This window comes from Prinia subflava, chromosome 13 (genome assembly GCF_021018805.1).
Source record: "Prinia subflava isolate CZ2003 ecotype Zambia chromosome 13, Cam_Psub_1.2, whole genome shotgun sequence".
NCBI classification, from domain to species: Eukaryota; Metazoa; Chordata; class Aves; order Passeriformes; family Cisticolidae; genus Prinia; species Prinia subflava.
Genome location: NC_086259.1, coordinates 8,026,172 through 8,052,946, shown reverse-complemented (window position 1 = coordinate 8,052,946; position 26,775 = coordinate 8,026,172). Strand labels below are relative to the sequence as shown.

The following is a 26,775-nucleotide window of genomic DNA, read 5'->3' as shown; positions in this document are numbered from 1 at the left end:
GCCCCAAACCTCCTGGCCTCCAGCCAGCAGGAAGCATCAGTGGGCACAGGGCTTGTCAGCCCAGCCTCACAGGTGAGGATGAGGTGGGACTGCTCATTGCTCATTGGTATTTTCACCATCCTCTCTTCCAGACGTGCCCTGGCATGACCAGGAAGCAGGGTTGAAAATTGGTTTCCCTGTGCCTGCAGGGTTTACAGCAGCCACGCTCGGCCAAGTGACCAAACACCTTCCTTGAGCTCCTCTGCCTGGCTCTCTGTCCTTCTCTTTTTTCTAATTTTACACTTGGGTCTTCTACATTCTTGGACAAGAGGAAATCACCAAAAGTAAGACCAAAGCACAGTGAGTACTTAAATCATTTCACTTGTATTTAAACCTCTGAGGTCCCTAGCACTGCAGAGAAAGGAACATTGTGGGGAAGGATATCTGTTCACAAAGAAAAGCATTTTGAATTGAGTTACCCAGCTCAGTCTGGAGACATGGCATAAAACTGTAGGGATTCATTTTTGCACTCTTAAAGGCAGTTTTCTTTTCTCTTGCAATGCTTTTATATCCTAGCCAGCAATGTTAAACACCTACCAACTACAGAGTATCTTGTTAACATTTTCTTTCTGGTTTGTTTTTATTACTTCTCATCGATTATAGAGCGGATGCACAAACACTGCGGGTGAACAGAATGTGCTACAGTCTTCTCTAAGCACGTGGTTAATGTTTCCTTCAGAAATGTTGCAGTATAAATTCTCTTCAGGCAATGCAAGTTCAGCTGTGCAGCACACCTCACCAAACACAGGTAGCTGTCACTGGAGCCCAGAAATCCCTTGGGTTTGCTTGGCCACGACTCAGATGAGTCACCCCCTGTGAGGGTCTGAATGCAGCCAGGTGAGCAGTACCAGGAATTCCAGCTGTACTGGCACAGCTACAGGAGCCTTTAATAAGCAGAGCAGGAGCTTGAGATGCTTGTAGGCATCTTGGGCAACATCAAAAATACAGACTTGAATAAATAATCCCAGTCCTGTGCCTAGAGGAATTACATTGTATCTTTTAGTTTTAGGAACGTAACCCAGGTGGCCATCCATACATTGTTCTTCAGTGATGGGGTGGAAAGTGGGGTTAGGAGGTGTTATTTACTTGCAAGTTCTTTTCTAGTAAATTGTGTTTCCTACCAGAATTGAGTGATGTGCAAGGTTTGTGTCTGTGGTACAGGTACAAGCCAGCATGGTGCCCTCTCCTCATACAGGCCCTCACACCTGAGTGGATTTCCTGACGTGGCAAGGCACAGACACCTCTTTTGTTTCACTAGTGTGAAAGCTAAGTAAGAAATCATTCCTACATAGCTTCTTTTTCCTATGCATGGTGTCACCCTTTCCCTCCCTCTGGCCTCAAATCCCCTGAAAACCTCAACTATGGCATTTTTAATGGGCTTTCTGAGCTTCCTGCCACTTGCCCAAAAGAACAAGGCTGAGGTGAGATCAATCCTTACTGTCAGGTGCTACCAGGACCCTCTGTTCCAAAGAACATCTCTTTTGTCTCAAAAGGCTGTTATTTTATGAAATAAAAAACTTAATATTTGACCTGATCTTAAGAAAAGTAGCAATTATTCTGTAGGTATTTAGGTGAAGAGGGGAAGTTGTTTGGTTCCTGTCTCCCTCCCCTTGTCAGAAACAGGCACTGTTATGGAAGGTTACAGAAGGATCCCTTGCAAGCCTTTTAGGAAAGTCTGATTCAGGATAGACCCACCACATGTAGACTTTTACATTCCTTATATCTGTTTTTTCTTCATTTGTTTCTGCTCCAGCTCCTGCCAATGTGCAAAAGGCAAGGCATATTCAGGTGGAGAAATTACCATTGATAATTCCTAATGTCAGAGTGCTACATGAGTAAATGAAGAATGCACATTCCTTATTCCCCTCCCAAAAGGAAACCCCTGTGGGAAAACCCTTAACTTGTCTCCCCCTGAGACCCCAGCTGAGTTTCCTTCTTACCTTCTCCCCTGTTCACACACCCCCATGATCTGAAGTGTCACAGGGGCAGAGGCAGGTGTGGACAGTGGATACAACCCTGCACAGTTCCTTTGGGCTCTCAGCCATGTTTTCCAACACTGTTGCATTTTGTGTTTATAGCGCAGCAAAGATTTTCTTGCTCATTTAATTTTCTCTTCCCATGCTGCAAGGCTTAGTTCATTAGCTTAAAAGACTGTCACGCTTCTGAAGAGCAGAATATATTTGGCAGGAGTTTTGTGGATAGTAATTATCTAAAAATTCAATCAAGCCATTTTTTGATTGATTTTTGGGATGAGATATATAGGCTTCAGTGGAATTAATTGCATCCTAGTATTTTTTAATTTATGTTCTAAGCATCAGCACCCCACCACTCCCACTTTCTTTGGTACATTTATTTTTTCTTCTTACCAACTATATACAGTCTCTTCTAGGTAAATGCTCTGACTGTATTGATTTTTTTTATTAAATATGTCTTCCACTTCCATATTAGTATTAGATATTAGTATTGTAACACCCATGTAGCTGAAAAGAATTTTTACAGAAGGATAATTTTCAGTCCTAAAAATGCCACTGGCCAAGCAAGTAGACTTGCTTGAAAACTGCAGAAGGTACATGAACATAAAATAACATTGATTTGGACTGATGACTATTCCTTATGGAGTTTATTTTCATGACATGAACTCAATGTATAAGGCTTAAGGAAGTATTTTAAAATAGCAGTAAAAACAAAAAAAATACGAGACCTAAATTACAAAAGCAGAATGGTATTATGACAGTAATGCTAAAGCTGCTGTTACCAGACACTGCTGGCTGATGGGCCTTGATGAGAAAACGTTCAGAAAAATGCCCCATCAGAGCTGTGATACCATCACATCCCCTGCTCCAGGCCTGAGCCAAAAAAATCCTGTTCAGATCTGCATCTTTTTCTACATTTTCAGCTGCGGTGGATTAGGAAGTAACAAAGAGAATTTCTCAGAGACTGATTTATTAACCTGGTTGTGCATTTTCTCCTGTATCTATTCTGTATCAGTTGTGCAGAATGATTTGTAAGAAATTAAAGAAAATTCATGTGGAGGAAAGCGACAAAGCCAACAGCAAAAATGCCAAGAAAGCCTTGAAGTGCCTGTGTCAACTTCTTCCCTCCTGAGGACTGGTGCAGTCTGAAATGTCTGGTGCTTTGGGAACATGACACCCATTAAATGGCACAGGAATCCAGTGTGGAGACTGGTTTTGGTAAAATGGAAGGTGCCTGAGTTTGGGGGGAGAGGGGGATGGGGTTATGTGTGTTTACATCAGGAGTTGATACTGGAGACTGGTATTTCCCCTTTTTCTAATAGCAGAGGATTTTTTTTTCCTATTGTTTGCTTAACTAAAATATTTTGGTCTTCTCAAGAGTATTTGATAGAGGAATCTGGGGAAAAAAAAAAGTGATGCTAAAACCAACCTGTGTTTACTCTGTATCTGAACTTTAAACTTTTCCAGCTGTTGTTTTCCCATTGTTTTAATGGATCTTACTGCCTGTAAGCAGAATGGGCTCTCAGGTTTTGGAGCACTGTGAAGGTGTATCATAAGGGAACTGAATGTTGTGAACCCTTTGGGGTTATTTCTTTAATATCTGGAGCAATTCTACTGCAGGTTCACAGGGCACTGTAGTGACTGTTGCACCTGCAGTTACTAATTTGTAACCCCAAAGGCATCTTCTTCCTTATCCTTTTGAGGCAGAATGTTTTCAAAGAAATTAGGTCCAAGCTTGTTAAATATTAACCACATATAGCTTGAGACTTGAAAACTGTCTGGTTTACCCTTTATTCTCTGCTATTCTATTTTGTAATGTAGAAGAATATTTAATATAAATTTTAGTTTCTCTTCCAATTATCTTGTGTTATCTTGTAAAGCTATATTTTAAAAGGCAGGCTCTGTGAGAGCCATTTGTGTCAAGCTCCTGTGTCTTGTTCCTACTTCACCAAGAGAAAAATTATTGTTATTGTCCCTTCAGATTCAAGAATCTTTTTCAGAGAATGTGGACTCTGCTGAGTTTTGGTATCTTCATCTTCTCATTTATCCTTATTTTGTAGCAGCTGAAAAAAGTCCCAATCATAATTTCATAAACCATGTGTTCAAGGCTCTAAAGGAAAACAGGAACAGTTTGCATGGGTTTTCATTCCAGGTTTGTGTAAGGGTAAATGGTCACTGGCATTTGCATTCATTTGCAGTCCCAAAGTTCAGACTAGGTCAGCAAAGCTGAGGCTTACCAATAACTGTGGTGCTAATGGAGCGAGAGAGAAGGAGAGAGTAGGGGTAGGAATGAAAGGGAGTTACACTTTTAATCATATGCAATTGCAAACCCAAAATCTGAGCTACTGTCTAAGAAACTGCCAGTGTTCCTGGAGTGATGGTCTGTATGTAAAGGATTGTTTCCTTTCTAGAGGATTTACAGTTTTTAAGACAAGAGTTATATTCTGTATTGGCAAGAGATATATCCATTTCAAATACTATTGTGAAAATCTACTAGAAACAGATCTTGCTACTCAAGTGATCACTGAGCCATGGCCAGTTGCAGGCAACATTTAACAGAAAGGACAAGTGGACTCCTATCACCGTGGAGGCCTAGCCAGAAAACAGACTGGGGACACAGATCTGGGTGCAACAGAGCAGCAGGGCAGAAGACTTGCCCCTTAGTTTATTTTGCTATTATATACCTGTGGCAAGGTGACCATGGACTGGAGAAGGGTATCGCCACCTCTCCTGCCACATTGGTCCAGGAGGCTGTCATTCAACCTCCCCTTCTCTTGGAGAAGGAATTCATAACATTGCCAATATTTACAAAACATGGTCCTGTGTTTACAATTCACCAGCGTGAGAACTGCACATTTCTCCTTTAATATGAACACTCAGCAAACCAGGAAAATTCATGGCAACAGACTCCATTGCAGCTGGTAGCTCCTAGGGCAGTACTGCAGTAAAAATGCATTGTTTGGAGGAGTGGCGCAGCCAGTTGTCAGCAGTGCTGCCAGCTGAGGCTGCTGCTGCCCTGTCCCTCCTTGCTGCAGCCCTGCAGCCGTGCAGGCAGCCCGGGGCTGCTCCAGGACAGCCCCTCCCCGGGCTGGACCTGCCCTGAGCCCCGGGGCATCCTCTGGCTCTGCCCCCCTGCACGCCCACGCTGCCAGCACAGATCACTGGGGGCAGCAGCAGCACCACGGGCTCTGCCCCGCCAGCACCTTCCACATCAGTGTGGCAACGACTCATTCCCAGCTGAGCTGCAGCTCCTCACCGTCCCTTTAATGTTTCAGGATGTGTGCTGGAGCTGAAGTGGGTTGTGTGCTGCTAAAAGCGGCCCCTCAGTGCTGCCAGGCGGTTCCAGGAGCAGGGGGAAGGTTGCCACTACAGTCAGCAGGAGGCTCTTTGTATGTCACTTAAAATATTTCTGACAGGCTTGTTTTTTAATGAGCATTTGCTTTTTATTATTTTCACCAAAATAAAGCATATAGCAGACAGTATTTTCACACATTTAGGAGATAAATAAGTGTATCTTGAATTCTTTTATACCATGATAACGTATGTAATAGAAAGTTATTTCTTCATTGATTTTAATTTAATACAGCTTGTTTGCCTTTTCTTATAAACAAACTTTTATTGTGTTACCATAAATTTCCCTTGTTAACTTACAGATGTTTAAATAACAACTGGGAAAATACAGTGATGTGTATTGCTAGAGATAAAAAGTGCTCTATTAGGATGAAACCTGTATATCAAGTTACCAACCTGTAAATTAAAAAAAACCCAACACATTAAATGAATGCTGTCACTTGAACTGATAAAGAAAACCCTATGAGAATAGCAAATACTTCACCTCCAATTTGTTTATAGAATAATAAGAAAATAATCCATTTTTTGTATTTCCACACTGATTGGTATGCATATTAATTTATCTTCTACTTGTTTGCAATTATAAATAAATAGAGGTATAAAGACAAAATCTCACACTGCCGTTCCCTTGAATTTACCAGCTACAGTAAATGCATATTTTAAGATCATAAATATATTCCCATTCAATTTAATTAAATACCATAAGACTAACTTCATGTGCTCAGTTTCATGCTGCATAGTTGAGAAAGGAAAAAAATCTGGTGGCACTCTTGGTATCTTTAATGGCACTTCTTTCAGCAAAGGATAGGATGCACTTGTGTCACTAGCCAGGGTTACCCTTCAAACCAGGCCCCCAAACTAGGCTTGAAAAATCCACAGAACACTGAGTAAAGCACTCCCTGTGCTGTGTGCCAGGTTTCAGCTAACGGTGCACGGATCATCACTGCTTGGTCTCATCTCCCCTTCCAGCAGCAGAGTGATCACAGCCTTGCTCAAGTAGCTGCACGTTCCCTTCTTTCCGAGCGGGTGGGTGTTGTAGAACGCAGTCATGTCACCCTGCAGAGAGCACAGAGGTGCCACCAGTGTGACTGTGGAAGCAGCCACACACAGGGAAACAGGAACAGCAGCAGAAATGCTAAACATGCAAATGTGGTTTTGGACTCTAAAACCAGAGAATAATTCTGCTCAGTTTTCAGAAATCTCCCATATGTACTTACCTGCATCTATTTCCTCACTGAGTTTTCCAGGACTGCACAGATCCCACCTTCTTAACATTTTTTAAAATGTCATAGCTGTCAGAGAACAACTGCTCTCCTAAAACATGCAGCTGTGTGGTAGAATGGTGAGCCAGGGCCTTGGGTGTACAGGAGGTGTAAACTGACTGAAGATTTATGCAGAAGGAAAAAATCCAAGATCCAAACCACAGGTAGCACATGAACTCATTCATTAATCAGATCACCAAAATAGGTGTCCTTCACTGAACACCTGTTTTTCACAGTCAGTGACACTAAAACACCTGCTTACTCTCAAATTATGTATTAGCTGCTCTAAAAAAGGTTTAATGCTCGAAGTCAGGAATTTGGTTACGTTTATTAAATCAAGGGCAGAGATTGTGTGGAGAAAATATGAAGACTTCTGTGGTTTTAGTGTGTGTCTGCACTTACTAGAATAAATACTTCTGATATTTATTACATGTTAACAGGGAATTAACAAAATTCAAAAGATGTGCAAGTCCCTTTATTGGCAGACCATAGTTCAGACAAATCAGGAGTTTTTAGCAGTGTTAGGAAACCTTGAGACAGAACACCCTAAGAACAATCCCAGACAGGGTTACAGGTAGCTTTTCCACCTGGGAATACGAGAGAGCTAGATTCCAGAAAATTCTAATGCAAGGAGCTGAATTTCCAACCACAGCCTTAAATACTATTCACAACTCTAAATCAGGGCTCTTTCTAAGAGACTAAAGGCATTATTCTAAGGTCTGGGTTTGGAGAAAATAAATCCATCACTTCAACAGAGGCTAGGGCAGCAGCAGTAAAAACTGGGGTTTGCAGGGAATTTTCCTTTCTGTTTGTAGCCAGGGGGGATTTGCTGGCACTTGAGAGCCACTTCTGTGCATGATGGGTGGTTTTGGTATGGTCACAGAGTCACTGCCCTCCAACGTGGACCAAAAGGATCAAAATTCCCAGGAAATTGTTATCTTTTCTAAACAAAGGCATTGTGCACTGCTGGGGCTGGGTATCTGGCTTGCTTTCAAATCTTAGTACAAAAAATCAGTGGCAAAAAAGTGAACAGTGAAACATTTGGAAGAGTTCTTAAGCAGTGCATCTTCCTTATCTTTTAAAGGAGCTAAATTCAGCAGGAGGAAGGGCTGTTGCATGTCAGTGTTACGAATCAATAGATTCTTCAGAGCTAGCACAGATAACTTAAAATATATTGTCCATAATAAAATGCCAGCTGCAGCAAGAAAGATCATCCTCAGTAGCTCTGGGACTTGTCCCACTGCTTTGCTCTTATCTTCTCTTTCAACCAGGCCAGTAAACCTGGCTTTATTACACAATTTCAGAGCTTTGAGGCACCAAAACTTGTAGTGAGAATATCCAGAGATCTGTAAAGCATAAAACCTTTAATTCTAGTGAAGTAAATATTAAAAGCATTTATTCCTTGAATTTTAGCCAAAAGTTTGCCAGTTCATGAATGCAATTCTAGCAGAAAAATCAGTAACTAAGAACAGTACTGTAGCTCAACTTCTTACTTCAATACTGTCCATATGAATTCTTTGGTTATTAAAGTTTTCTTAGTCTCTGTGTACGTAAGATCCTAAGTTCACACTTCCTCACTGAGCTTTAGTGGGGTTTGTTATTGTTGTTGTGGGGTTTTTTTTGGGGGTTTTTGGGGTTTTTTTGTTTGTTTGTTTGTTTTGTTTTTAATTTTGTTTTTTTAACTCTTCTCTGTTCTAGTGTTCCCCCCAATGAATCCTTTCCCCTTTGAAAATAACTCTTCCAGCTTCCTGAGAGTCCCATTTCAGAGCATGGAACACAGAGTATTCTCCTTACTGTAACATTTTGAATTTACAACTCAGCAATAAAGTGCACCTCTTTCATCTTTGCTTAGAGGCTCTTTGCAGACCTAGGCAGCACTTGGGTATATTAATTTCTTATTTGTGTTCCGTTCTGAACTTCTGTCAATTGCTTTTTACTCTGAACTGCATGGAATTAACATTTAGAACTAACTTCAATAAGAATGGTAAATTCTGTAAGACAGCAATATTTTACTCACTTGATTTTCAGCTCCCTTTGGACTGCTGTGATCTTTCTGAAAGTCATGAAATGCTTCTTGTACCACCTTGTCCAAGTCCACTTTGTCCTGGAACTCTAGCTCAGGATTTCTCTCCAAAATAACAGATATAACCATCAGCAACTAGAAGGCAGAAAAAGATCATAAGACTTTAAATTTCATTTTTTTAAATTCAGGTTACATAATAGAACTGCTAGTAATTGCATATGCCTCCTTCAAGCAGGAAGCCATTTAAAAAAGGCACAGGTAATAGTGCACAGATAATAGAATTCTGACTTTGATAAAAGAATCACTGGAAAAGCAGGCTTTTATGAAAGGTTACAATTGCTGGTGACTGCCTAGGTAAGGCCATGGTGTAAATGATTGACATTAACATCTAACTTGTCTGGGAGCCAGGGAAGATATTTTCCATTTTATTCAGTTCACTGTGTGTCTGCAGAAATGCTGTGGAGAGAGTGAAAAGCAGGAAACACTGAACCTCAGCATTTGGTGTTCTGAGGCATAATCACAGATGGTAAAACTCTGCTATGACAAAGTTTACAAAAACCAAAGACACCAGTCAGCAGTAAAGCCTCAGTTCATCAGAATTTATGGTACTTACACCTGGAAAGGGTTTAAAATAGGAAGGTGAACATGACGAGTGTCCTGTTGTAATATCTACAGGCAGTGGAGTCTGCACTGGTCACCTTGGGTTTGCTAATTTTGTTCTTTTACAAAAACGGGAGGTGTTCCAGCCTGAGCACGAGCTGTGAGGCAGAACTGGGGTTTGATGTTTGATGGGGTTTGATGGGAGGAGCACTCACAGGCACCAGGGCAGGATCTGGGGACTAACAAGGAACGCTGCTGACAGCACAGATGCCAGCACCAACCGTGCAGCTGCTCCTGCTCCGCTCTGAAAGCAAACACTGTGGGCAAGGGGGAGGGATTTAACCAGCCTGCTGCTCTCCTGTGAGGATGAGGAGCACAAGGAATGGGGAAGGTGGCTGATTCACTGTAAAACTGTATACTGGACAGCCTCAGCAAAAAGGGAAAGAAGAATCCTCCAGAAGGCAAGCTGGTTATTTCAGAGCAGTTTTCCTTAGATCTAGGAAATTGTTAGGAAGAGGCTATGGGCTAAGGAATTGAAGGAAAGCTACACTGGAATTACTAGATTTTTATCTCCTCTGACCTAATTGTATTGGTACTGTCATTAATATTTGCTGAAGGGGAAGAACATTATGAACTCGTTCTGTTCTGAACAGGAACAGGAACCTGTTTAATCATAAAAATCTATGGAGAAACCATTGAAGCAAGTGTTTATATGGAAAATGCTATTTCTTCAAATATTTGAGTCTAGGTTAGTTTTCTGTTTTGTTTTAGGCTGTAACATGCTAATGCACACTATAAAATGCCATTAATTCTTGGCCACAGACCTCCACAATGATCTGCCTGTACTGTGGCTGGTCAATGTTTTGCAGCATATCTTCAACCAGGAGGGAAAAATTCATTTCATACATTGTCATATCTGATAAGGTCGGTTGCTGAAAAACAAATCACACCTTTAGTCAAAGACCACATGCATTAAACCAGGCAGAGCCTACTTGCTTGTTCAACAAATAATATTCAACTAAGAAATGATGACCACTGTAGGATATGATTTGGAAAGAATCTTCTATATTCATGGTTTTATAAACATGCTTTAATAGAAATCATTTGCTTTCATTCTAATTGTATTTTACTCCAAATGAAATAGAAAACTTGATTTTTTTTCCCCAATTAACAAGTTACTCGCAGTAAAGCATTATGGCATGAAATAGCCCTAAATGCTGAGGCATCACCAGCCCGGTGGAAGGGCCTGCCCGGGGCTCAGGGTTACCTGGGGCAGGAATCTCCCTGCCACGATGAGGCCGTTGGGGGTCCTCTCCAGGATCTGCCACACGCGGTCGTAGAAGCCCGCAGGGGTCCTGTTCAGGGAGCCGTCCAGCTGCCTCCTGTTGAGCCAGCTCCTGCAGGGGCATGGCCACAGCCTCAGCAGGGCTGCCCTGGAGCCCAGAGCCGCCCCTGCTGCACACACAGCACAGGCTGTGCTCTGCACACACAGCACACACAGCACAGGCTGAGCTCTGCACACACAGTACAGGCTGTGCTCTGCACACACAGCACACACAGCACAGGCTGTGCTCTGCACACACAGCACACACAGCACAGGCTGTGCTCTGCACACACAGTACAGGCTGTGCTCTGCACACACAGCACACACGGCACAGGCTGTGCTCTGCACACACAGCACACACGGCACAGGCTGTGCTCTGCACACACAGCACACACAGCACAGGCTGTGCTCTGCACACACAGCACACACAGCACAGGCTGTGCTCTGCACACACAGCACAGGCTGAGCTCTGCACACACAGCACACACAGCACAGGCTGTGCTCTGCACACCCTGCACACACAGCACAGGCTGTGCTCTGCACACACAGCACACACAGCACAGGCTGTGCTCTGCACACACAGCACAGGCTGTGCTCTGCACACACAGCACAGGCTGTGCTCTGCACACGCAGCACACACAGCACAGGCTGTGCTCTGCACACACAGCACAGGCTGAGCTCTGCACACACAGCACACACAGCACAGGCTGTGCTCTGCACACCCTGCACACACAGCACAGGCTGTGCTCTGCACACACAGCACACACAGCACAGGCTGTGCTCTGCACACACAGCACACACAGCACAGGCTGTGCTCTGCACACACAGCACAGGCTGTGCTCTGCACACACAGCACACACAGCACAGGCTGTGCTCTGCACACACAGCACACACAGCACAGGCTGTGCTCTGCACACACAGCACACACAGCACAGGCTGTGCTCTGCACACACAGCACACACAGCACAGGCTGTGCTCTGCACACCCTGCACAGGCTGTGCTCTGCTGAGGGGCACCCAAAGCACACATAGCATGCACACATCACAGAGTCACCCCTGGGGGTGCCTGTGCCCTATGGAACTGCAGCAAAAGCAGCAGTGAAATCCACCCACTGCAGGCCAGCCATGGTAGCAGATCACAGTCATCAGGTCTAATCACACTAGAAAAGTGCATTTCAGCAGAGTTGTGGAAGGCAGGGGTTTTTCCTGACAGTCTGCAGAAAACAAGTGGCCTGCAAATTTAGAAAATTCAACAGAATCGTTTTGTAAAACTAAGGCTTGGAGCAAACTGAGTCACATTCTTCATGAATCACAAATCCTGTTTGCCTTCAGAAGCATACCAGCTGCTTTCTTTTTGACTTAAATCCATCAAGTCTGAAACTTAATTCTCCTATTTTTTCTTCTCAGTGTTACTATAGGAATAGGGATTTAGCCAAAATGTTTAAGACACCAGCAATGGAACTTGAAGAAATGGCATCCATGGGTATGAGTTAATTGGTGTAATCACAAGACAGACTGAAGTCTTGTGTGGCTTTCCTGAATGTATTTGACAGAGAAGACTTCCTCAAGTTACTAAGTCCTTAGCTGCTGTTTGACTTTTAAGTAAAAAAATCAACACACACATTATTTTTTAGAAAAACTACAATTAAATTACTGCTTTGCAACCTGCCTCATGCTGTTCTGTATTTCTAAGGCCTGGTTCTGGTAGGCTGCTTGAAAAGAAAAAAAAGAGAAAAAACAAAGAAGAAAAAAAAGAGAAATTCCCTGGTCAACTTTAACAATGTTATTTTGCAGAACTTTCATAGCCCAGCTCAAATTAATTCAGCACTAATAAGTTTGGGGGTTTAGTTTTTGCTCCATTTGTATTGGTAGATTAACATGACATGCTTAGAATAAAATCACTTGTCTGTAAAGTGACCTCTTTGTCCAGATACCAGTGTGCTTGATGAAATTACTAAAATTTAACTGGGATACCTTTTTTGAGAACAAAGAAGATGTTTCAGGCTAACCCTATAAAGCCAGGGCTAAGCCAGCATACAATGGGGGCTCTTTTCCTGTATAACTATATTGGATAAACATGACAAGTTGAGAAAAAATGTCTCATAAATCACTTCTCAATTAAACACTAAAGCACCAAAAAGTCGTGTCTACTATGACAGTTTCATCTTATTCTCTGTACAACTCTATCCTTCGATTAGGATAAGAAAACTTCTAAAAAAGCAAAAAGACCAGTGGTGTGGTAAAAATAACAAGTTGTTTTCTTAATACAAAAAAAAAAGAAGTATTTGAAGATGTCAAAAATGCTCTGACCCACTTCCATTAACAGGGTCAGGAAGAGAGTCCTGCAAACTGAATAAGCAAAGTGAGTTTTAGAACTGTTTGGACCATTAAAAGAACAACGCTCCATTTAAAAACAGTTTCTTGCAATCTTGGGACCTACATAAGTAGATTAAAAAGTGTAATCTGTGAGCCCCTGCTCGCAAAAATGTTACCCTCAGTGAAAACCTGGAGAGAGGTTAGTTGTGGAGAGACTGTTAGGGAGGTAAATAGACCATTAGCCCTTCCTGTATGACAAATTAATTGGCAGTGAGATATGGTATCACATTTGCAGAGATTTTGTTCTGAGAACATGTCAAGAGTAGGAAAAGCTGTCCTCAAAAAGAAAAAGAAAAGGAGGAGAGGAAAAAAAAGAAGAGTATGCTGTATTTCCTGGCAGGAAGTGAACTTTTAGAAACAAGTCACTAATGGGCAAGTAAAAACGAGTTAGCAATACTGTACAGGAAGAAGTCAGAAAAGGAGTTAGAAGATTGAAAGTTTTGAAGGATATGCTGGCAAGCTTTTGTACTCAGGTAACCCAAAAAAGAATCCTCATCCTCAGGAATTCAACCCAAGTGCCCTTCAGTGACCTGCCCATCGTGTGTCAGAGGAATCAAAGCAGCAGCTGCTGTGGTAACCCAGGTAAGATCTGTGACAAAAGGTGGTGCTTGAATTGCTTACTGAGATTGACCAAATGCTCCCTAAACAGCATTAATGTTTAATGGGAATGCTGCAAAGGGCTTGTTCTGCTGTGGTTTTACAGGACAGTGTAGCCACCAACACGAGCAGAGACAGCAACTGAACAGCCAGAGCTGCAAAGCACAGCCAAGACTCTGAAAAGCATCTGGGAGACACAGAACAGAGCCAGTGGGACTGGGAGATGAGGCAGCGACTGAAGGAGCTCGTTTCTCAGGGATTATAGACTGGGGTGTATAAACACAGGTGTGTTTGAATAAAGCAGGGACATAAGCAGCAGGATGTGTGGTGTAATTCCTCTTTGATGAGAGGAAAAGCCCATCACCCATTCAGTCACGGACTGTGGAAATGATCAGTAATATTATGTGCCAAAGTTTAACTTAACTAGAAGCAAAACCAAGAGAGAGAGTTTTGACTTCACTCTTATCAATGAAGTTAAGTGGAAATATTGCATTTTTAACTTTTGTCTTGCACACTTGGTATCACAATGAATGCTCTTTTTGGCTCTTTTTACAGCTTGGAGAAAAGATTCCACGTTTCAGGCAGTACCACTATCTTTTAAGAATTCTAGAGAACATCTGCTCTTACTCATATAATAATCTAGAAGAAAGCAGGCACTGAACAGCAGACAAACGGTTCTTACAAGTTACTCAGGTGGAGGTATTGGGTAATTTTTGGCTCCTTTTCCCACATCAAAGAGTGTAACAGATCATATTATAGCAGACAGATCTCTTTTCTGTGGCAATAAAGAGATTTCCACAAAGATAAAGCTGAAAAGGGAATATGCAATAGAAAAGAAACAATTCTAGAACCTGGGCCCATGTGAAAGAATGAAAAAAAGTGCATTTTTGCTACCTTCCCTTAAAAAATTACATAACTGATTACAGAAGGCTGGTGATTGCAGGCCCACAGAAAGCAGATCAGGAATGAAATGTACTTGGACAGAGGTTTCTGAGTGAAGTCAGGGGTCACAGCCCCACAGCTCGTTACCTGCCCGGCTGCTGGGGCTGCAGAATGTCCAGCAGAAGCTGCTTCACCTCACTGGGGGACATCTGGTACAAGTCCTTGGCTGGCAAATCCCCAGCACGGATTTTCAGTTCATACTTCATAGCGTGGATGATCCATCTACAGAAGGGGAGGAATAGATTTATTCATTAAATACAAAGTTTCCAAATAGAAAAGATTGGTCTAATAAAACAGTTCATAAGAATTCCACACAATCCTGCTATTTGGCTGTCAGGAGGTGCATGAAATATCAGACAAATATTCTCCTACTCTTCCTGTTTGATTGGAACATGATACAAGCTGAAAGGAATAATGCACAGATTATAAGAAATGTGTTGTGAAGCATGTTTTCCATAGAGAAGATTGATTTGACAACATTCCCTGTATTCCATGTTCATTAAGACCAACATTTACCTGCCTTTTGATGTTAAAATTCCTGCTCAGAATTATGCCTTAACTGTATATGCATTTTGCTGATGAGATTTAAAAAGCCATAAAATTTACAACATTTTACATTTACGAAGACTTCAGGGCTTATTTCCAGTTTTAGCCTTTGAAATTCCTTTTTGCAGTCTATCACACTTTCTTTTTCTGCTCCTTTTTAAAAAAAATTTGATTCAATAAAAATACAGCAACAGTGAAGATTTTTAGCCTGAGGTATCAGAGAGGCAGGACTTGGCAAAGTGTTGAAGGAAAATGCTGAGTTTTATTGTGCACATGATGTAAAAGCAGCGCTCCAGCAGTATCAAAGATGAAATAAGGCACAGGTACATCCAAAGCTAGACAAGCACAGAACTCAGCCTCTTACTCTTTACACTGGTTCAGTTCAAGTAGGCATTACCAACAAAAGGAAAATGAACTTTTTTTCTTCAAATAGTCCATAACACCTGATCAAGGCTTGGGTACATCAGAGCCTTTCTGTGTTTGTCTGAAAATGCAGTGAGAGATTCAGGTTATCACCTCTATAGGCACATTCTGTGGTCATTTCACTGTTTAGCTAACAAGGTACAGAATGGTTTTGCTTATGTGAGTCATCTTCTTTTCTAGGGAGTTCTTAGTACCTACACAGAATTTGGAGATGCCAGCTGATTCAGCTGCTTTACACCTCAGGTTTCCGTGCACTGGAGGTGCAACACACCAGGGAGTATTAGGGCCCACGACATTATACAGAACATGCTACCTTCATTTAATTTAGCAGGTGATGAGAGTCCTTCTCCTAAGATTAACAACACACAGCTGGCTCAGGAATTCTTTCCCCACTCCTGACTCCAATGTGTCTGTGTGTGTCTCTCACTGGTATTTTCTCTTTGCAGTGGCCTACAAGCCACACCAAAGTCAAGAGTGGACCTTCTGCTGAGCTCTTCACTGATAAGAGGTGAATTCAAGTCAGCTGGCTGGGAGTTTTTACAGTAATAGGGCTGTCAGAAACTTGATCTATTTCGACATGAAACCCTGAAAACAAATCAATAACAAGACTCTAAATCAAATCATTATCAAACTGGAACGGCACTTCTGTGAGAAGGTTAATTTTGCTCACTGGAGTGGGTGATAACACTGGAATAAAGGAAATTGAATCTCTAGCATTAACCTTGGGAGAAAGAAAAAAAATTTCAAAAAGGATTAGCTACAGAGAATAAAGGAGGGGAGGAAAGAGGAGTAACATGGATCTGTAAAGGGGACAGAAAAGCATTTAAGTGCAAAAGGATACTTCCAGTTAAATGTAATACAGGCAATTCTTGGTTTTATGATGACTGGAATGTACTGCTAAAGAAGAAATATGAATCTTGTATGCTAGAAAAAAGGCTGATGGTATCTAACTCCAGTGCTGAAATGCTGTATTTTTCTCTATAGAAAAAGTATGGAAGATGAAACACTTAAGTTGTGATTCTAAAGCGTGCTCACTGATTCTGGAAATCTCAGTCAGTAGCACCTGGCCTCTTCAAAGAAGTGCTTATTCAAATGCATGTCTCTTCCTAAATGTGAAAAAATTAATTAACTTCTGTGGGTAGCAAAGTAAATGCAGATAGCATGGAATGTGACAACACTCCAGCACAGCCTATTTGTAGGTCACCTTGTCAAAGAACTAAAGAGAACAGGTGGGAGGTAAACGATGTTTTAACCTTGGTTTGTGATTCTCTAAAGCCTGTACATTCACCTGCAATGCCAGAGGTAATAAAGGACAATAGGTGCTTCACTGACCCAATCCGTATCTTGAGCATCCCACTGAAGAGTTCTGGGGAGTTGGAGATGATCCAGCCAATATGGATGACAAGTTCCTGCTGCACCACAGCTTCTCTTTCATCTTGTAGTCGGCATTTCTCATAGATCATGTCCTTAATCACTGCTGGTGATAAGGGGTTAGAAATAACTGCTTCCTCTTGGCCAAAAGCTCCCAGTGTCACCTGCGGTACAGGGAAAACAATTCAGAGGACAGGGACAGGAAGGAAAGCACTGCACAGCAATTCAGAAACTAAACTGCATCAACTCTGCTTTGCTTGTTAAAAATTTCACAATACAAGGTAATTTTATACAAGGGCTAATGCTTGTTAATACTGTTAATTGGATGCTATTGACGTAATAAACTTCTCTAACAACCACAGTGAATATGGAATATATTTTTCCAAATTAAAATAAAAATACAAGACCACCGCTTTGGTTATAATCAGGACTGTACATTAGGTTTAGACAGTTAAATCACTTCATACATTTCAGCTGTGGAACTCAATTAAAATTCAGAATTAAATTTATAGTTTTGTTTTCTTATTTCTACTGGCATGCTAAAAGTTACAGCCTTAATTTTAGGAAAACATATTGCTGGTACTGGATTGTTTAACCACAAAAAAAAGGAATTTTATTAAAATTCTGTTTTGTTTTTCATCTTCTGTCAGTAAATAACCATTGTTATAACGTGATCAAGGAAGGGAGGTCAGGTTAAAAAGATGCCAATAGCCTCAAATTGTGCTGCATGCAGGTGCAGTCCTCTGCAGCTGAGCAGCAGCAGAAGCACAAAGCCAGACCTCAGTCTGGAGTAACACAACAGCAATGCATGTGAGCAGGTGTACACATACATACACTTAATACAAAAATACAGAGACACTCAATTCCTATTGTTTTGAAGCAGCTATTCATGAGTTTAATTAAAATTATTGTGCTGGGGAGGAAAGATAATGTTCTCCTTAGGAAAGGAAAAAACACTGATGATTAAACTTTCTTTGAAACAGAAAACCCCAAAAGACCTTTAGCTCAGCTGCCACCCACATGTTGTCTTAAGCTCAATCACACAGAGAGTGGTTACATTTTCATTAAAGAAGTCTTTCTTTCAAAAGATGCCTTAATATTTCACTCCATCTACTTTTGTCAAGTAAGAGGGCATATAGAAAACACAGAAAGGTTTGGGTGGGAAGGGACCTTAGAGATCATCTCGTTACAACGTTCCTCCTCCAAACCCCCTCCAGCCTGAGCACTCCCAGGGATGGGGCAGCCACTCTGGGCATCCTGTGCCAGGCCCTCCTCACTCCCACAGGGAGGAGTTTCCTCCTAAGCTCTAATCTAAACCTGCCCTCTTTCATTTTAAAGCAATTCCCTCTGGTCCTGTCTCTACACATTCTTGTCAAAAGATCTCTCCAGCTCTACTGGAGCCCCTTTAGGCACTGGAAAGGTTTCCAAGGTCTACCCAGAGACCTTAAACCCAAGGAGTTACATAAATCATGCCCCTTCCTGCCTTCCATAAATGCTGAACTGCCTTTCCAGTCTTATTTCATTAGTTAAAATTATTATTCAGTTCCAAATACAATTATTAAACATATCTTTATTTTCTTTGGATTTCTCTTATTTGGTAAGGTTTTTTTTAAGCCAGTGCATACTTTTATAAGAAGCATCAGCGGCCTTCAAAATGAACAAGCCATTTGTTTAGTTTCTGTTATCATTCCTTAATGCAGTTCTGAGGAGCAAAGACTTACCTGCTTGCCCTGAACTAAAACATTAGTAATAGATGGTGCAAGGCTGTCCACTAGTTTACCTAAAAGACTTGCTGCGAAGCGCACAACAGACCTGAGGGCAGAAAACAGAGCAGTCCCACTACATATCACATGCTAGTTTAATGAATTCAGATAGCAGTCTGCCACAGCAGAGATCTCAAAAATAACTCTGAATATATACATTATTTACAAAGTGGAATTTGGAGCAGATTTTATGCAATCTTCTGTAGGTTTTCATTTTTTACTTCAGATATAGGTTAATGGATCAAAAATATATCTAGTTAGAACTCATTAAACTACCAGTTCCATAAAAAGCTTCTTGTTCTCTTCTCAACACCATCTTAACCAAAGGCAGGTAAGAAATGCCAGCTCCTCTTTTATGACATTTTCATCATTTTGCAAGATAACTTTGGTAATTTTTAAATCTATTTAAGGAAGAGTCAGAAGGATTTTGCAAGAACAAGTATAACACATAACACCAAAGCCTTGCTGTGTGTTCCATGCTGAGGTTCCATTTTGCATGTGCAGCATGAAAAGAAGAGACTTGTGTCACCTGCCAGGTTAAAAACAAGCTGTAACTTCTAAAAACTACATTTTTCCATATAGGCAGTAGATGGTTAAAGATGTGAATACATTTAATAATAACTTCCTGACAAGATACAAACCAGAAAGACCTATAATTGAGCTTTTCTAGCACAGATTTTGAGGCTACTAAGAATCATTTATTCACAGAGATGAGAAATAGGCTGTAATAATCTGTGGTGTTAGTAAAAAACCCAAACAGTTGATGTTGATTCATGTGAAAACTGCTACACACTCCTTAAGATCAAGAGCAAAGCATTTCAAAAATGCATTAGCTGATACTATCAAAATGCAAATAAGCAAAAAAAAATTCTCACAGAGCTGCACTTCAGATTTCTGGGCACTTTACCTGTTTCCCATGTACCAGTAAAGTAGTAATATGTGGGGTTATAGAAGAAGAAAATTTCTGTGCAAATGCAGCACTGTAGCGCAACACCAACCTATATGTGTGTCACATGGCAATCATGGAAGAGAAATGAAAAACAGTTTACATATTTTGTTCCTAAAAATACTTCTGATTTTTATTAATTACAAAAAATACCACCAAGGTACTTTGGTTCTATCTCATTATTGGCAAAGGCCCATTTAACTGTATATAGAGACAAAAATGAAAAACGTATTTATATTTACTGACCTGTTATGAATAGTTACAGAGTGAGGAAACAGAGTTCAGGACAGGCTTGACTTTGATAAAAAGAAATTAAACTTCTACTGAGCTTCAGGGCAAAGAAATTAATAAACAACATGTAAATATCAACCTACTTGCTGAAATCTTTTAAAGTTATTGTGTCAAAATAAGGCTCAAAGCAAATTACTTCAGGGCAATAAATCTGAGTTAGTGCATCAGCTTAAATGATTTATATCTGATCACCAGCCTTCCTACATAAAGCTATTGACAATATTTTATCATGCCCTGTAAGAAATAAGAATATTAACATTCTTGTCACATTATTTCAATTTAATGAGGCCTGTGTATTGGCAATAGCAGTGCAAAACCAGCCTTTTGCTTTTGTATTTTAAAAGATAATAGTAAGAAACTGCTTCTTAATTGTTTAAAGCCTATTAAACCAGGCCTTCAGCTGCCATGCACCAATACAACTGTCAGGAAAGCTGCCACTTTCCCCCTTTAGGTGTGTGAGAATCCAGCCCTACTTCCTCTAAACACATGAGGAAAACAAGACTTGTGTAAGCTAGAACACAATATTTGTATACAAACCAGAGCTTTTTGCTGCCAGCTCGTCTGTAGATTCTTTCAATATGCTCAGCAACAGTACCTAAAGGCATTGAACAAAAAAAAGAAAAAACACAAGCAAAAAAAGATGCACAGGTTTTCATTTAACAGTAATAAGGCAAGTTTGATGAGACCAGTTAATTCTGAATCTGCTTTAGTACAGCACTTATCTATTATGCTCAACATCTAAAATTCAGATGCAATCAAGTCCCCTGTCTCCCAGTGTGTGTTGTTATGAAAGCCAAACCAAATTTCAGCTGGATTTGCTGCTCATGCTGTAGAGACACCTATAATATCCCCTGTTCTTGCAAAGTATTGGGGAAAATTAATTTACATACAGATTTGGCCTATAAAGGTACACCCAGTCATAAGGTACATCCTCAAACTGCAGAACTTAAAGTTGTTCAGCTTCTGTTTTTAGATTTATGTTTTATTGATTGGGTGATTCTTTAAGGTCAGTCTCAGCAGTCTCCATGCAGGGAATGCAGTGAACTCTTAGTCAGTGACTCAGACCATTTAATCCAAGGTCCATACTAAAAAGGTTAAAATCACTCTCTGTTTTATATAGGATGGCACCAAGAGGTCTGCACAAGTTAGCTCTGAACACTGAGGCACAACTGCACCCTTTTTTTGACCTAACTGATTTCAACAGAGTTTTTAAGTTCATCATCATGATTCAGTGGCTGTAAGTGGTAACACTGCTGCTCACAGAGGTCAGGGAATCTGCCTTGGGCTGGCTCTAGAGCAAAGAACACAACCTACAAAGGACTGCAGAAAGCTCCTGAGGCTCCCAGAGCCTCACAACCCTGCAGGTAACTGCTGGAGAAGGCCACTTCAGAGCCTACACGGGCCTAACGTGCAGATTCCAACCACAGCCTGCAACCATGCACTGGGTTATAGCCAATGTTTTATTCCACTTGACTTGGCTTCCCAGCCCTGTGTGCAGTTTTGGGCACCACAACAGCAGAAAGATAAAAAGATATTAGAGAGTATCCAAAGGAGGCACAGGAAGATGGTGAAGGGTTTAGCAGGGAAGCCGTGTGAGGAGTGGCTGAGGTGACCTGGCCTGTTGAGCCCAGAGCAGAGGAGACTGAGGAGAGACCTCTTGGGGGTCTGCAACATCCTCACGAGGGGCAGCACCAGATCTCCTCACTCTGGTGACCAATGGCAGGAGCTGAGGAAACGGCTGGAGCTGAGCCAGGGGAGGTTCAGGTTGGATATCAGGAAAAGCTCCTTCACCCAGAGGGTGGCTGGGCACTGATCAGGCTCCCCAGGGCAGTGGGCACAGCAGCAGCCTGACAGAGCTCAGGAAGCTCTCAGGCACAGGGGGTGTCCTGGGAAGGACAGTGATCCTTGGGGGTCTCTCCCAGCTCAGAATATCCTACAGATTCTATGACATTTTTAACACAGCAATAGAGATATAATGTATGTTTATGTCAGTATGACAGCTCTTCTCCACATGAACCAGCCATCTCATACCAAAATTAGGAAGCAGGGCTCTGTAACATGAGCTAGGAAATCCCACAGCTTGCTGAACAATTAAGAGTATATTATTTGATTTGAATAGCCCTCTTTTGCTGAGCAGTCATATATGAAAAGACAACTAAAAAGCAATCTTTGGGAAAAAAAGAAAAAACATCAAACTTTGCAGCACAAAATCCCAAAGCCTCAGTAGCCTTTTCAGAATTATATTACAGGAATTTAGACCCTGTGCTCTAAAACAAAGCCATAATACAAAACCAGAGCTTCACAGATATATTGAACTCAGATTACATCAAAGCAGAATAAAAATTCAGTATAAAACCTTATATATAGTTCAGACTGTTACAGACATTTAGACTTGTCTTTTGTTTCCCTTTTCTTTGTAAGGTCAAATCCTGTATTTTTTTCTATTCTAGGCATTTAAAATTACAACCAGATACAGCACTGGCCTACAAATAATCTAAAAGCATTCATATATCCAGCAGCTCATTCCCCACCACACTATATCAATTTGCATGTCCTGTTTAATGCAGGAATTGCTCTAAATGGCAGAGAAAAGAGCTCCACAACTGCTGGCATGCACAGCTATTACTCATGTTCATTGCAACTAAACATACAGCTGCTTCCTCAGTGCTCACAACAGCCAAATGGAAGAAGCTCTTACCTTCCTTGGTGATAAAATTCGGCCCTTCCCTTTTAAGCAATATACTTGAGAGTAACACTTGACTTGCCAGGCAATTGCAGTCCTTAAATAAAAAAACAGCAACAACAGAACCACACATAGCCTTCAGACTACTGTCACTGAAGCAAAGCCAGGACAGCTATTAAAAATTTCAGGTGAAACCAAAATGCCTTTTCTTCTTTTTAATGTAAGGAAAAGTCTACATGTTTTATTTTCAAGGGGATTTCACAACTATTCCATACCCTATATATGCAGTAACCTTGCCACTACTGCTTGCAGAGGCTTCTCTGTAGATCACATTAAGCTGTTATAATTTGACCTTGGAAAAGGTCAAATTTCCTGATTTTTTGTTCTCAGGTCCTTTAATTTACAGCAGAAATGTTTGTAATGCAATAGGGAACTAAGTAGAACAGTTTGTGTGTTTGTATCAACACTAGATCCAGAACAGTTCCTGGTAGTTTTCCTATGTACAGACTGGAACTATCCCTTGATGCCACAAAGAAGTTCCCAGTCCATCCAAGTGAACACCGACTGCTCAACTCTTTTGACTTGCAGTCTGTCAATAAAATATCTGCCCTGAAGGCACAGGACAAAGGGATCCCCTCCCAGATGGTCACTGGGGCAGCTGGGACAATGGAGAGCCAGGAGTTACACATGAAGGGCCAGGAAGCTCTGTGGTAAGATAGAGGAGGATTCCCTGAGAATGGAGAGGAACATCAGACATTTTATGTCATTAGCTGTGCCCCAACACTGACCATGCTGATCTAAGTAGGCTGCTGGTAAAATGAGTATCAGCACAGAATTTCTTATTTCATGAGAATGAAGTTACACTGTACTTTTGTCAAGTTTTCTTACATTAAGTTTCTGCAGGATCTCATATGTTGACTTGTTTTTCCAGTCATTAATATTTACATCTGGTTGCTGCTCAAGTTCAGAAGCATTGGGAGTACTAGATTGTCTCTTGACTTTTGAATGTTTTGGAAGATCCAGCTCCTCCAAACTCTTAAATACAGGAGCCCTGAAAAATAAGTATTTAATTTCTTCATGATTCAGAAAATATTTTAATAACCAAGTAAGTAATCACTACTATTTATATTTAGCCTTACTCTTCTGTTTCAGTGATGCTTAGGAAGTCAAGTTGCTCAACAACTGCTCCAGATATTAATGTCTGAAATGAAAAATTGAAAACAAATTTTAAAATAACTACATAACTATACAGCTGTCTTTTCATCTCAGTATGATGCCAGGGGTTTCCATTGAGAAAGTACTTTGTTTATCACAATTGCAAATATTTTACACTTTCAGAGTATTTTTGCTCTTTTGCGAGGAAAAAGCTTAAGGCAGCAGAAGTCTCTTGGGGCTGCTGTCTCCTTTCTGCTCATGTTCCATTGTTCTTTTTCCCTGTCCATCTTCATCAGGCACTGTCCACCCCCCTAAGCCAGGCTGATGAAAACACTTGGGACTGAGGATTTGCATTCCTCAGTCCTACACAGTCCCCGTGTTCTGGATCCCAATGCTCATTATTCCAGGGATGGCTGAAGGCTGGGAAGTTTTCCTGTCAGCCTCACTGATTGTTTCAGGCAAACAGGGCAAAGAGCATTCCCACTCCTTCATTCCCTAATCCAAGCATGCCTGGCCTAAGTTTGCACATCAAATGCAGCTTGGAAACACTTCCATCTCAAAAGATTACATAGCTGAAACTCAGTGCTGCATTTATCTGATGTAGTCATTACAATTCATTCACTCTGAATTTATACGAATTTCCTATTTATCTACTGCCAGGGGAAATGTATTGTACTACAGCATTTTTAAGACTGCTTTTGATGGTTCTCATTAGCCAAATAAAACTGAGTGTGTTTTGTGAACTTTTACATTCCATTGTCATTGTACAGGAGTTGCAGTAAAACATTGATCAGTTATGCTGTGAGATGACAGAATATAAAATCCCTGCTTTGCTTTCATTACTGCTGCCATTCATTCTTTGCCTTGCACATCTGCTTGAACACATGATGATAATGAAGGTGAAAATCATAAAAGAGCTACAAAACTTCTGAGCATACAAAATTTTAAATAAAATCAGATTTGGTATATTTTACAGGAAAAAAAAGAGCATTCACCCAGTTAAAGACACATTCTCTCTTAGCCATGTTTAACATGCATCTAAATGAAGCAGCTGAAGGCAACTGACAAAGATCAATATATATTTTGTTGGAATAAATGAATTATTTGAGAAAACACCATGAATTAGACACGTCCCTTGTTCTTTTCCCAAATCCTGCCCTATAATGAAACAAGACTGTTAATAAAATGTGCCAACAAAATGTGCAGGAAGACAGAGATTCCAGTTCAGCTGCTGGAGCAGGCACAGGGTGTCCCAGCAGGAAAAGCACCCACCACCGTCTCCATCGGCCTTCAAGCCAAACTAATATTTGTTTGTAGCCTTCCCATGTGCTTTTAATGGGTAAGAAATAAAGCAAAGACCAGTGACTGTCAACATCTTAAACCCTTTAAAACAACTCCTTACTTTTCATATTAGGAAAAGGATCTTTCAGGTCAGTGAGCATGGAAGGCAAAGTTTACTCCCCAATAGCTGTCCAGTGCATTTAGAATAAGGACACAGGGAGATGGAGAAATTTCTTGTCTGATAAATCTTTCTCACAAAGCAAGAAAGTCATTGCAGTTAAATCAAAAACAAACAAACAAAAAACCAGCCCTACCACAACCACAACAAACTAAACCACAACAACAACCCTGCAGCCAAATGAAAGGTTTTCCATGGGCAGTAATGGCATTTGCTATAGGAAGAGTCAGTGGTACCAGGAGAGACTACATGACCTAGGTGTGAGCAGGAGAAATACGTAAATACTTAAAGGTTCCAAGGATATCTTAAACCATCACAGTTAGAAGCATTTCCTTTCTCAATGATCCAGCTCTTCTACAAATTATTGATTTTCTGGGGAACAAGGAGTCATTAATCTGTCTTTAGTCTTCTCTCTTACAAAAAAAGGATAGTTCAATAAGTGTAAACTAAGATTAACTAGCACATAGGAGTATGTAAAATCAGCACCTGTCTTGGTAATTTTCACATTTTAATGAAGGAATGTTCCTGCTCTAAGATTCATTCAAACAGAAAGATGTTAAATCTAGATCTTAGTTCTTGTAAGAATTTTAATACATGTGAAGCACCATTTTTCCCCCTCTGTGATTACCTAATCAAAAGAAATCCCTCAGTGCTTGACACCGTGACTTCATCCTTTGGTAGTAATTTCACAAGATTGCCTAACGAAAAAACACCCATTTCCCTTCTGAAAATCCTCTGTGAAGATTATGACTTTCAAAAGACTCATCAAAAGGAATTAAAATAAACCCATGTTTCTGTTGAGATAAAACAAACCGCACCAAATGTCTTGAGTCTCAGCTCTTTACTTTTATGAAACTAAATAAAATCAGAAGTCACACAAACCCCAAAGGCAGTAGGAACACACGTACCAGGAGAAATCAGAGAAACACCTTACCTGTACTCTGTCAACGTGAACCTTCACTCCTCCAACAACCCCCTTTCTGAAGGCTGCCAGCATATCTAGGATGGGGCTGAATCTGCTCCCTCTGAAATTTGAAGCAGAACTCCATTAGTCTCGCACTCAGGTCCATCCCACACTGCAAACCCTGCTCCTCTCTCCCTACCTGATGTTGTCCTCCCGGATGAGCACCACGAACAGGGGCCGGCCGTGCATTTTCCAGTACTGCTTAATGAACTGCAGGGCGTTCTGGGCAGGGAAGAACAGCACTCACAAAACCTCCCAAACAACACAGCAAGCACAGCCCCCCTGAGCACACAGCACCAGACATCAGAGCACCCACAGCCCTGAAAACCCCAAGGTAAAAACTCCTCAGCTACTAAAGCACCAACAGATTTCTGCAACAGGCGCAAGCCGCTGTCAAGCCCTGCCATTTCCTAAGTGTTCTGGAGATACTAAGCAGATGTATGGATCATGGAGCAAATGTGAGACAGTGCAGCACTCTGAACTACAGGCAACGACCTAGAAAATGTGTGTGGGGAGGCAGGGCTTGAATCCCAGCCACTGGGATGGGAGCACCAGGGCCACCTTCCGTGCACTGATGTTGGTGCTCCAGCCCAGGGCATGTGGTGGGTGAGCTCTGCACTGCTGCCAACCCTCCAGGCAGGGAAGAGGGCAGGTTTCAATATTTGTGCAAAATCAAGTAGTGTTTCCT

The 26,775-nt window shown here is 41.2% G+C and overlaps 1 protein-coding gene across 4 annotated transcripts in view; it reads right to left on the bottom strand.

Moving 5' to 3' along the window:
• Positions 1–5,599: 5,599 nt before the first annotated feature.
• PHKB (phosphorylase kinase regulatory subunit beta) overlaps positions 5,600–26,775 on the bottom strand; it is a 71,165-nt gene continuing 49,989 nt past the window's right edge. For all 4 annotated transcript variants that reach the window (XM_063410654.1, XM_063410655.1, XM_063410656.1 and 1 more), the window contains 13 exons: positions 26,227–26,309; positions 26,058–26,148; positions 23,649–23,710; positions 23,398–23,560; positions 22,525–22,606; positions 20,364–20,421; positions 18,548–18,638; positions 16,788–16,990; positions 14,574–14,708; positions 10,516–10,645; positions 10,073–10,180; positions 8,643–8,783; positions 5,600–6,419 (listed from right to left, as the gene is read on the bottom strand). In XM_063410654.1, the coding sequence (XP_063266724.1) occupies positions 6,282–6,419; positions 8,643–8,783; positions 10,073–10,180; positions 10,516–10,645; positions 14,574–14,708; positions 16,788–16,990; positions 18,548–18,638; positions 20,364–20,421; positions 22,525–22,606; positions 23,398–23,560; positions 23,649–23,710; positions 26,058–26,148; positions 26,227–26,309 (1,485 nt within the window). In that variant the 3' untranslated portion in view covers positions 5,600–6,281. The remainder of the gene's footprint in view (positions 6,420–8,642; positions 8,784–10,072; positions 10,181–10,515; positions 10,646–14,573; positions 14,709–16,787; positions 16,991–18,547; positions 18,639–20,363; positions 20,422–22,524; positions 22,607–23,397; positions 23,561–23,648; positions 23,711–26,057; positions 26,149–26,226; positions 26,310–26,775) is intronic.